Here is an 11742-nt window from a genome sequence, read left to right on the forward strand (position 1 = left end):
TTTACTCGTTGACCCCAACAGAAGGGTGAGACACGAGACACGAGAGGAAGTGCCCTAAAAAACCAAGAGGAGGGTAAGGGAAGGGATCTTTAAATTTCTCTTTCCTTATTTCAATCATATTCCGAAAGAAAGAATGGAAGGATCAGAAGGATCAGGGGTTCCCAATTATGAAGTTGCAGTCTCCTTCGTCTCATCAAATGCACCGCATCCGCAATCCATCCACGAAATGGGGTTTGTGCAGTTCGAAGATCATAGCCATAGCCAGGTGTTGAGCTTCCTGGCACCCAGTAACGTTAACGGCGCCACTGGGGCTACATCCACCGCCGCCATGCCTGCCGCTGCCTTCACCACGCAGCTCCTCAGTAGACCTTCTTGGAGCAACGAGCAGGTGCTTGATTAATTCATTTTCATTACTTAATTACATGTGTGTAGTGATGTAGGTGGATGAGGATGGATGGATCTTAATTATATTGTTTGGATTCAGGTGGGAGCGCTGGATCCAAAGGCGGCCAACGACGAAAACTGCACTGGTAGCGCCAGTGATGGGAGCAATTCATGGTATACGTATACACCACTTCCCTTCTCCTTTTCACGTTTCTTCATTTCTTTCTCTCTTTCTACACCGTACCTACGCTATTACCCTATTAATTTCCAGATTATATTCTCAGATCAGATTCAGTTAAATCCAACACCAACCCACCACATATAATAATTCAATTTTTCATCGTGCGATCCTAAGAATAATAATTACAAATAATAATACTATATATATGAAAATTAGGATAGACGGGATAGGGGCGGGGTTGAGTTGGTTTTTGATGGTGCGCAAAGCAACGGCGGAGGGATAGGCACAAAAAGCTGGGTAAGAAATTTCAAATGTAAAATAATTAGATGGGGGAATATATTTCATAATGTGGAGAGAGATCAGAGTAGTACAGTAAAAGGAAAGGAATTGGGAATTGGGAGTTGAAAAATGGATGATTAAATTGAATGGCAGGTGGAGAAACTCGAGCGCAGATAAGAGTAAAGTGAAGGTGAGGAGAAAGCTGAGAGAGCCACGGTTCTGTTTCCAGACGAGAAGCGATGTAGATGTGCTGGATGATGGGTATAAATGGAGAAAATATGGCCAAAAAGTCGTCAAGAACAGCCTTCACCCTAGGTACGTACGTGTGTGTATTTAATTTATATATATATTTCATCATCATCATCATCATCATGGTGACGTTAATTAATTAAATTAATCAATCTATTAATAGTTAGCTCACAACACACACATCGCTGCCAGTGCCACTGCCATGCAGTGCAGCAAGCAATACCGTACCTTTTAATGTACATATTTGTGCATGAATTTTGTTTCTATATGATTAGCTGGCAGTTTAACGAGGCAAAGATATAATTAATATTGGGGAGACTGGAGATGTGCAGATTGAGATTAAGTTAGGTTGCAGTTGCATATACAACATTATATTTATGTACAATGTAGGGAGAGAGAGAGAGAAAGCGGGGGGTTGGGGTTGGGATTCAGATGAGAATGATTGTGTTTTTATATTGTGTGTGAGAGAGAGCAGGGCCATCATTATTATTCATTTGGGGTTTTGGTTATAGCTAGGTGTGGGCGAAGAAGGACGAACTACCAGTCATACGCATTTTTCTGTGTGTTTGACTACTTTTGGTCTGCAGCATACAACACACAACATGCATATCTTTGTTTGTTTCCTATGCTTCTCCTTCTGGTTGTAGTGTAGCGCGTAATCTGTAAATCTCAGGGATGCCAATTCAAATAATCATGCAGATGATCATCGATGACGATATAGAATTAATTAGTAATAATTGTTATGTTATAAATAAGCGCAGAAGCTACTACCGTTGTACGCATAGCAACTGTCGAGTGAAGAAGAGGGTGGAGCGACTGTCGGAGGATTGCCGGATGGTGATTACCACGTACGAAGGTAGACACAACCACTCCCCTTGCGACGACTCCAATTCTTCCGAGCACGAACCCTTTACATCTTTCTGACTACCAAAACTGAACCCCTTCCAAGTTCTACTTCTACCCACAATTTTATATATAAATTTATTTATCTTTGCTTTGCTTTGCTTTGCTTGTATATCTTCCTTTTTCTTTTTTGAGATAAAAATATCGCTGCTGCAGCCTGAGCCTGCATGTATTTTATTTTATTTAGAGATGAGATGAGATGAGATGGATTCTCTCTAATTAAAATTAAAGTAGTCCATTTTGATTTGGATCGAGAATTTGAATGGTGGGTGTGGCAGTTGGGCCACCACCAGGCCCAGACCAGCCCAACCCATTACATCCACATTCCGACCTTTTACTTTAACTTTACTACTGGGTTGTGGATTGTGGAATCAAACATAAAGCGTTCAAACAACACACACCTGCACCTCCGCCCACTTGTTGGCAACCTCGAAAACCATCTCCACCAAGAATTTTAGGTCTGATGGCATCCCAATTTCACTTTTCACATTTTCACTCCCCTTATTTCGACACCAAACACAAGTATACAATTCATAAAGGGAATATGGAAACAAAGAATTAGGAACAAATATTCTATTCTCTTTCTCTTTCACGTGCTTGCCAAATCAAAGGAATAGAATCAAAATGTGGCTTTCACTTTAAATTTTTCAATCATTCTTCAAATATATGGCATCTCATTTCCTAAAATATAAAAATATCCTTCTTTTTTTTCCTTATTTAATTGAAATGATAACTCCATTACATTCTTTTTATTGTTTATAAATAGCTAATTAACTCTAAAATACTATTCAAATTAATAGAACTAATTAACAACTTAACTAATATAAACTAATCAAATGAATACACATAAACTAATATATTATTATTCATCCTATATCATCTAATATTATGAATGCCGAGTTTATTAGAGAATATAAAAAGGAAAATTGACATAATTAATGAAAGGAGAATCATTTGTTCAATACATGATGAATAGAATTATCTGTGTTTGGGATAGTTGTTCGTGACGTTTTATCTATTCAACTATAGTGAAATTTAGATTTTAAAATTGAATACTAAACATTGATTGATTCAGCAAACTCTTCCTACTATATTTGACCTTTGGGATACAGGGTTATAATAGATCCTGTTGTATTAGTTGAGGTCAATAGACATATCGTATTAGTAGAGGTCGATCATCTAAATGTGTTAAGGATCCCACATTTAAAAGAAAAGGAACCAGCTTACAAATGTTTATAATAGACATGAACTACTCCTATCATTGTTGATTGATTTTGAGATGGAACTGTATAAATATTGATAAGATGAAGGTTATGGAAGCTTGCTTAGGCTACAAGAATGTGATTCCAAAATTTATGGTGGTGTCTATAGTTTGACTTCGGTTATCTTACATTTTGTTCATACTAATATTTGTATTCTATTATATATTTTTTTAGATAACATCTTGTTCATCTTGTCGTGCTTTTATCTAAGATTGTGAGATTCTCTTTTCTTGCGATATATCTAATCTTTGCAAAAATAAAAACAGCATCCTTCAGTACAGCTGTAAGTTTAGAAATAGTGGTGAGATTTGAAAAAAAAAAATTTTGAAAGGAAGCAACGATTTAACTTGGTTTGCAAAAAAAAAATATATATATATATACACGGATAAAAATGAGGAAATTAGATGAGATAGACCTAAATTTTAGTGTGTCAATGAGATATGTCCATCTCTGAAGGAAAAATTCATTATTCTGACTTTTAGCTCTGGCATCCTTATATGAATTTACATTTTGCCCCTTTTTCCCGTCTTCATTGTTTTTGCCCTTTCGTTTTCTCTTGGGTTAATATTTTTTTCCCAACTCATAATCCCAAAATTTTATTCTTAAATTTCTTGCCTATTTTTGCTGGGTGAATTTTATTTTATTTTTGTTTAATATCGTTGACTATTGTTACCACTGTTGTTGTAACAAGGAGCACGAAAAATAATTTGCTGTACAAAAATTAGAATAATAAATTTTTAAAAAATGAGTAAAATCTCATTTATACCCTCAAAATTAGGTTAGTCTTGCCAATACCCAACAAAAATCATATAATGTGGAAGGACATTTCCTTCCAAGACGGCTAGGGTTACGCGACACCGAATCCACCTATAAAATCCCTTTTATGTGCCCACACCATAGCTACAACCACGGCCACGGCTTCTAAACTGTTCTAAGAGAAGCAGAACGCCGGTCCCAAAAAATGGAGCAGAGTTTTATCATGATCAAGCCCGATGGAGTCCAAAGAGGCCTGGTATCTCCCATTACTTTCTTCTATATTTCATCCTTTTTCCTTTGTGTCTATAGCCTTTTCCATTTGATACTAAAGTTGGATGTTTCTCTTCTCTATTATGACTGGGATGTTCCATTTTCTTTAAAGTTAGTCTAATTAACTTGAGGAGTACTCTCAGTTGTGGTAGATTTGTAGATCACGAATTGATTTATATTCTTACTTCAATACATTTGTCATCTTTTTTTTTTCCTTTCCAGGTTGGAGAGATTATCAGTAGGTTTGAGAAGAAGGGCTTTTCTCTTAAAGGTAATTACTCTCTGAGAACTTTTTGAATTTTCCGTTATGTGTCAGCGTCACTTTCTTATGTACTGATTTAAACTTCTTGACTTGGGTTTTCCTAATTTTTCTTGCTTTACGGTAGATAAAAATTGGAGCCGAATTCAGCTCTTCCCCTACTTGATCTCGTTTACACAAGTTTCTTCTGATTCTGATGTCGCCCTTCTACTTCCTTGAGTTTGAGCTTGACAGAATCTTAGTTTCTTTACCATCTGTCTACAGCAGTAGATTTCTTAAGTATCAATATAAAATGTTACTGATTTTTTAACGACATGGTGTGACTTAGGCTTGAAGTTTATGTCTGTGGACCGTGCTTTTGCTGAGAACCATTACGCTGATCTTGCTGGAAAGCCCTTTTTCAATGGGTTGATTGAGTACATAATTTCTGGCCCCGTTGTGGCCATGATCTGGGAGGGGAAGAATGTTGTGGCAACTGGTAGGAAGATCATTGGAGCCACGAAGCCAGTAGAATCTGACGTAGGAACCATCCGTGGTGACTTTGCAATTGATGTTGGGAGGTAATTATTTGAGTGAATGGTTTATAGAAGTTGATGATGGGAAGTGGTGTATGGGTTAACTGAAATGTTGGTTGTCTGTTATCACTTCTCTTTCAGGAACATCATTCATGGAAGTGATTCGGTGGAGAGTGCGAGGAAGGAAATTGCTCTTTGGTTCCCGGAGGGTCCTGTTAGCTGGCAGAGCAGCCTTCATTCCTGGATCTACGAGTGAGAAAATCAATCCTGTCCAACTATCCCATCCCGTCCAGCCCTTTGTTTTTCATCTCTTTTTAATGGTTGATGCTACCAAGCTTTTTGCTGATGTTAAGTTAAAAGACAATAGTATCTGTTTAATCAATGGCTGGATATATGCATGGTGGAATGGTGTTTTTTAGTAGTTGTTTGCCATCGTGGTAACGCTTGCAGGCTATTGAGAGAGGATTCAAACCTACCTCATGTTACTTTGTTATAAATTTGCGGTGTGATGGATTTGGACTTGGCTTGAAATTTATTTACTTCTTCGATAACTCTAACCTAAGACGCATGGACATGGACACATGACATGGATACGACACGAGCACACGACAAGGACATGTTATTTTAAAAAAAAAGATAATGTGTATATATTGGTGTCTACATTCTAAAAGTATAGAAATATTATAAAACTATTTAATATTTAAAAAAACAACTCTTGTAATTTAGAAAAATTCGGCTTGGTTAAATTACCATTAAAGTTTGTAATTAATACATTTGTATTTATAGAAGGAAAAATACTACTGGCAGCTTCATGCAACAGGTAGATTGTCATTTGACAGCTTTATGCAACGAACCACAAGTGAGGTTTCATGCAACTAGAAATAAGTGTAGAGACTATTCTCCATCCTCTGTCTGTTCTTCTCCCTTTTTTTCTTATCAAATTTCCTTTTTTTATATTTCTTCTCTACTTACTTTTCTCTTTCCAACTCTTCTTCTTCTCCTCTTCCAATTCTTCTTTCCATTTTTTCTTCGAAACTCTGTCTTCTCCCATACTAGTCTTCTTCTGCAATTCTTGTTCTTTGTGAGTAAAGGCTATCAGTGGTGGCAATGCCTTCAACTTTGTCTTCATGCTTCAGCTCCTTCACGACAGGCCGGAGATTTAGGGTTTTTTCCCTTTTAGTTTTTTAGTTTTTAATATTTTTCTTGTCTATTTTTTGGTTTAAAATTTTAACCAGAGTGTCCAATACGTGTCTAAGATGTGTCCGAATTAAAACAAAAATAAAGAGGACACGTAAGATGGCGTGTTGGACACGTGTCCAGAGTGTGCCCAGATGTATCCGTGTCCGACACGGACACTCGACCTAAAATGGAGTGTCCATGCTTCTTAGACTCTAACAAAAACAAATGGTGTATGGTTGTGGAGGATATCGTGGTCATAATTTGGACATTGATTATTTTGGGTGCGTGGAATGAATGATTGTTGAAAAAAAAGATTTAAAGGGATAGCTTTGAAAATCAATTTAGAATAGTTTTAAGCGTTCTTTAAATCAATTTTTTAATTTGTCAAATATGATTAATGAAAAAGAAAATGATTTTGACAAGCTACCAAAATCATTCTAAAAAACACTCTTACAGAAATAATGAAACCAAATTAGGCACCCATGTTAGCTAGTGACTCGTTGAATAATTCCCCACCGCATGGTAGAATTTTTACTTTGATTTGGGTCGTTTTTTTGCAGACACACGGGTTGGATTCAACGTGAATTGACCCACATATGTAAATATTTTAATTAGATTAATAATCGTGCTAGCACGTGTTCCTTACAAGATCAAGGTAATGCCTGATTTGATTCAGATACTTTTTAATCTTCTTCTTCAAAAAAGTAAAACATATTTGATTCACATTGCATAATGCATAATGCATAATGAGATACGATCTCCCCTCGAAATGGAATTTGCATTGAAGTGCTAAGAAAGAAGAGAAACAAGTGGATTATTGTTGTGTGCTGGGGTTGAATTCAGCGGCGTTGGGAAGTTGAAGTTTGATGGGTGGGGAATCTGGGGCGCTTATTAGTATTACAAGCGAGGGATTGGGGTTGGGAATTAGAATCAATGAGATGAGGAAAGTTGAGCTTGGCCTTGGCTCCTCGCATCTTGAAAGCCGCTCGATCGTAAGCCAATGCTGCATCCTCGGCGGTGTGGAAGGTGCCCAGCCAGGTTCTGGCCCCCTTTCTGTTTGGGTCTCTGATCTCCGCCGCGTATTTGCCCCATGGCCTCCGCCTCACTCCCTTGAACTGCTGCACTCCAACTCCCAATTCACTCCCTTTCCCTCCCACCTCCGAATTAGAATTAGCATTTGCATTTGCATTTGCATTTGATGCAGCTGGATCCGGATCCGGATCCATTTTCTCCTCCAGAAGATGTTCACGGATCCACTCCAACAAATCCCAATCCCCCGACGACATATTCTTCAATCTTCTTTTTGATCTTTCGGGTGAGTCTCAGTCTCAGTCGCGCTTTTATTCCTAATCCTTACTTTCTATATATACTCTTTAGTCTTTATATACCAATTTTAAATTACCCTGCTTCTGCGAACCAACGTATAATAAAAACGTGAACAAAATGCACCATTTCTCTATCATATCATATCACGCCGTTCCTTTTTTTTTTTTTTAAATATTATGTCTATATTCTTTTTTTCTTATGTTTTTTTTTTCTTTTTCTATCTCATAATTTTATACCAAAGGGAATGAGATTGCACATACTTCGCGATGGAAGTCAGAAAATTTTCTTGGAGAGTATTTAAAAGACGGTTTAACTTTCTCGTTGTAATTCTCTAAAAAAGAAGGAGAGACCGTATTATTAATTAATTTAACCCATGAGTTTTTTAAAAAAGAAATGAAAGAATGGGGAAATAACAAGGGTAGGAGTCAATGGTGATTCAAACTTCAAAGAATTAGGGCTAAGGCTAACACGTTTTCAAAGTTTCTAACCTTGAATTTTGACTTCGGCTTCTCAAAGTTAAGAAAAATGATTATATTATTATTGTTGTTATATTTTGTTTGTATATAACTTATGTACATATTCGCTTACTATATATATATATTCGAAAGCCATGCCTAAACTAATGTCTTTTTTTTTTTAATTTTTTTGAAACGACTCTTCCACTTCCACATTGTGTGAGAGACAGACAAAAAACTTGTGTCAGGTATGGTAGCTTTAGCAAATAAACTACAAAAACGGAAACTTCCTCCTGATTAAATTAAAACCACCCAATTAATATTAAAATTGTATATTTTGTCAATCACTCGTGTCCCAAAATTCCTAATCAAACCATAAGCATTAAAAAAAATTGAGTTCAACAAACAGTGGTAGAAATGAAAGCTTCAACCGTTACAAAAGTAATAAAAACACATGTCTAATTTTTCAAAAAAAAAAAAGAAAAGTCATAATCGAGGATCATAATCCATAAATTTGTTGTCGTACGACCTAATGAAACACATTCAAAATAAAAGTGTGTTATTTTGATAAAGATGTGAGAATGAAGTTTTATTCTAATTACAAGATAATTTTAAAAAATATAATAAGAAATTAATTAACTCCAGAAATTTAGTTTTTGATTGAAATTGCGTGGGGAATTGAAATGGAAGAGGATAGAGTAAAAATGAAGATATTAAATTTACATGGATATTTGTAGGATAAGATGAGAAAATGGATGCGTGGAATAATAATTGGATGGCGTTAGGTTGGTTGGAGTGTATTTGATATTAGTGGGGAGTGGGAGGGCAGGCGGCGAAGGGTGAGGGGCTGAATGGGTCTGAGAATTATAAATCAAATGTGCGAAGTCGAGGCTTTCGCAGCTGCTCCTCTTCCTCCTAAATCCTAACGCCTCTCACTTCCACCGCCCGCCCCCTGTCCTTCTCCACCACTACTACAAAAATGTTTCTCCTTTAAACTCAAGTGTTAATATGGTATAAGAGTACCAAGCTGTACGTTCCAACTTGTATCGTCATTTTATATACGCGGGTCGATCTCACGTCTATTTTTTATTTTATCAACTATTGGGTTAGCCATTTTCGTTATTACTTTTCAAGTCCGAGGGACTATTGTTGGCTTCTATTCACCAACGCTAAAAGTGCTCTCCGAACCGTGATGGATAATCACCTATCACACGGCTCTCAAATCCAACCAGTGGTGGATCCTGGGACTGAGTTTGACAAGGACCCTATAACCTCAACCACCTATCATTACTAAGGTAGAGAACCTTCCTTGCACCTCTATTGAGTAATGCCTGAGTCGCAGCATCAAGGTCTGACCCAAATTGAGCAAAGGCGGCCACTTCGCGATATTGTGCCAATTCCAGTTTTGAACAATGGCAGACTTGTTTCATAGCTTTCCACTAACATCCTCAAAATACGGAACTGCAATCAAACAAATTTTAAACTTAACTTTTACTTGGTTTGTTTTCCATGATTCAAAGTCCCGAAATCAGGATAAAAAGACGGTTAGACTTCCCTTCTTCAAATAGCTGTTGAAGACGCGGCAGGTACAACAAACGAAGTCGGATGACAATGGACAGTTATTGTCGATCAACGATCGATGGTAGCAGGTCACGTCAAGATAGGAGGACTTACCGAGCTGATCTATCGGCTATGGTCGTAGACGAACAAGAACATAGCGGTAGATCTCGACGGACGCTAGACAAGAAAGCGATGGGACGACGGGCAGGCGGACGTACCGACAGATTGGTTTGGGTAAGGCGGAACTTAGCGGCGAGCGGCGTTGCAACTAAGTTCCAGCAGCAAGTGGCCGAAATGGGACATCGTGCGAGCAGAAACTTTCGGGCGACGACTGGCGGACAACGACAGTACATGGAAATGAAATTAGGGGTGGGGAGCTGTAGATGGGGATAGCGTGGGAGCTCCTAGTGCAAAAAGGAGGGGCTGTGCAAACTCTAGATCATAAGGTTGATGCTAGTTTTTCTTAAATTTTCCTATAAATAATAATATTTATCCCTTCTTATCTAGAAATTTTAGATTTTAAATACATCAATAAATTTCAAAATCTACCTTAACCAAATTTTAATAATTTCAAAATCTACTTTCAAAATTTTATTTCAAAATAAAGAGTATTATTTTGATTTAAGTTGTTTCAATTTGATTTTTCATTAATTGTTTGATTAGATTCCAGTTGATTCCCTGGTTTATGATTTAAAAATCATCACAAACCCCCCTTTTTCTTTTCTATTGCAATTTCTGGATTATTATATGATATGATGATTTTTAAACTTTCCATATATATAGAAATAGAAACAGATAGACTACAAACGACATCTCTTATCTCAATGACACCACACTGATATTAAATGAATGGAATTGGGATATGGATGGAATATAATGAAAAAGAGCCACTTTGAGGTTCTCTATGAAATGAGGCATGGAACGGAGCCACTACGAAGAAGTTCTGGGAGTTACGAACGAAACCTCGAGCTCATATTGGTCATGGGTTGAGAACGAGAATTGAATTCTATGAGACCTAATTTCCCGTTGTTCCTCAGTAGCTCAGTGGTAGAGCGGTCGGCTGTTAACCTATTGGTCGTAGGTTCGAATCCTACTTGGGGAGATTTGATTCATTTCGAATTAAAGAATTCGGAATGAAAGGGTTCGCTTTGACCGTTAAGAGTAGGTAACCCGTTCCCTGTGTCTTTGTTTCTATTGCATTTTGGAGTATATTTAGATTAACACACTCTCATTGTCTGGAGTATATTTAGATTAACACACTCTCATTGTCAATTGTTTGTGAGATGTAATCCATGATTGTTAATAATACAGTACTATAAATAAATATTTTTCTTTATTTTATAAATTAAACAATTTAAACATGCCGCTTTAATGTTGATAAAGAACAATTTCCAACTAAAAAGTTGTGTATTCAAAATCTCGTTAGAAAAAAAAAAGTAGGAACATGTTAAGGTAGCAGAGGAATGTTAGGATGCGATTCAAAATAAAATTTAACACAGACTTATTGGTGGACAATTAAAAATTGTGGATGCCGGGTGAAGAAAAAAGTATTGTTCTTTAAATAGTTGGTCATGTTAAATTTTGTGGCATAAGTAACGAGGCCACGACAAAACAATAAAAAGAATCTAATTAAATTTATTTAAAAGAGTCAAGACCAAAACCACCCAAACAACTCGAGCAAAGAAAAAAAAATTGAATAAAGAAAAAGGATGATATTATTGTATTACAATAATTTATGTGAGAACAATAACGTGCGATTATAATGTAATTTTTTATTTTTTTTTTAAATTGTGATTTCCACATGACCAGATGTGGAACTTAGGAAGTTTCTCCCTGCAATGCAAAAAAGTAGATAGAATTATCTATTTAAACGTTTTCGAGCAAAGAAAATGAGATTTACACAAATAAATTCATATATTTTATTGTTAGGAAAGGTGCTTGCCCATCGGTTCCAAAATAAATCTTAAACAAATTTGACCAACAAAGGACCATTTCCAAACATTGTAAATTTGTAATTGTAAACGTGGTATTCAAATATTACATAAATTTTGCGGCCTTCTCACATGAATGTTCGTAGTTACTTCGTATATTATTTCTAATTGTTGAAAATTTAGTTACCACTAATATTGTAGCCATTTGCAATATAAAAATAGTCGTCAAAATA

General features: G+C 36.4%; 3 protein-coding genes across 4 annotated transcripts; 2 read left to right on the forward strand and 1 right to left on the reverse strand.

Moving 5' to 3' along the window:
• WRKY12 (WRKY family transcription factor) lies at positions 1-2242 on the forward strand. Of its 2 annotated transcripts, none has more exons than XM_022295678.2 (4): positions 1-388; positions 485-558; positions 998-1159; positions 1850-2242. In XM_022295678.2, the coding sequence occupies exons 1-4, from the start codon at positions 134-136 to the stop codon at positions 1890-1892; spliced, it is 534 nt and encodes a 177-aa protein (XP_022151370.1). In that variant the 5' UTR covers positions 1-133; the 3' UTR covers positions 1893-2242. The 2 variants fall into 2 exon arrangements, with proteins under 2 accessions (XP_022151370.1, XP_022151361.1); XM_022295669.2 differs by having other exon boundaries at positions 5-388; positions 1855-2242.
• Positions 2243-4113: 1871 nt separating this feature from the next.
• On the forward strand, positions 4114-5479 carry NDPK1 (nucleoside diphosphate kinase). Its single transcript, XM_022297096.2, has 4 exons — positions 4114-4270; positions 4507-4555; positions 4872-5103; positions 5200-5479. Exons 1-4 carry the CDS (start codon positions 4220-4222, stop codon positions 5312-5314), a joined length of 447 nt encoding a protein of 148 aa, XP_022152788.1. The 5' UTR covers positions 4114-4219; the 3' UTR covers positions 5315-5479.
• A 1332-nt stretch (positions 5480-6811) lies between these two features.
• Positions 6812-7598, reverse strand: LOC111019776 (ethylene-responsive transcription factor 14). Its single transcript, XM_022296233.2, has one exon. It carries the CDS (start codon positions 7521-7523, stop codon positions 7077-7079), a length of 447 nt encoding a protein of 148 aa, XP_022151925.1. The 5' UTR covers positions 7524-7598; the 3' UTR covers positions 6812-7076.
• Positions 7599-11742: the final 4144 nt, after the last annotated feature.

The sequence above is a fragment of the Momordica charantia genome, assembly GCF_013281855.1.
Source record: "Momordica charantia cultivar OHB3-1 chromosome 5 unlocalized genomic scaffold, Mcharantia_2.0 BLBB01000005.1, whole genome shotgun sequence".
Lineage (NCBI taxonomy): Eukaryota > Viridiplantae > Streptophyta > Magnoliopsida > Cucurbitales > Cucurbitaceae > Momordica > Momordica charantia.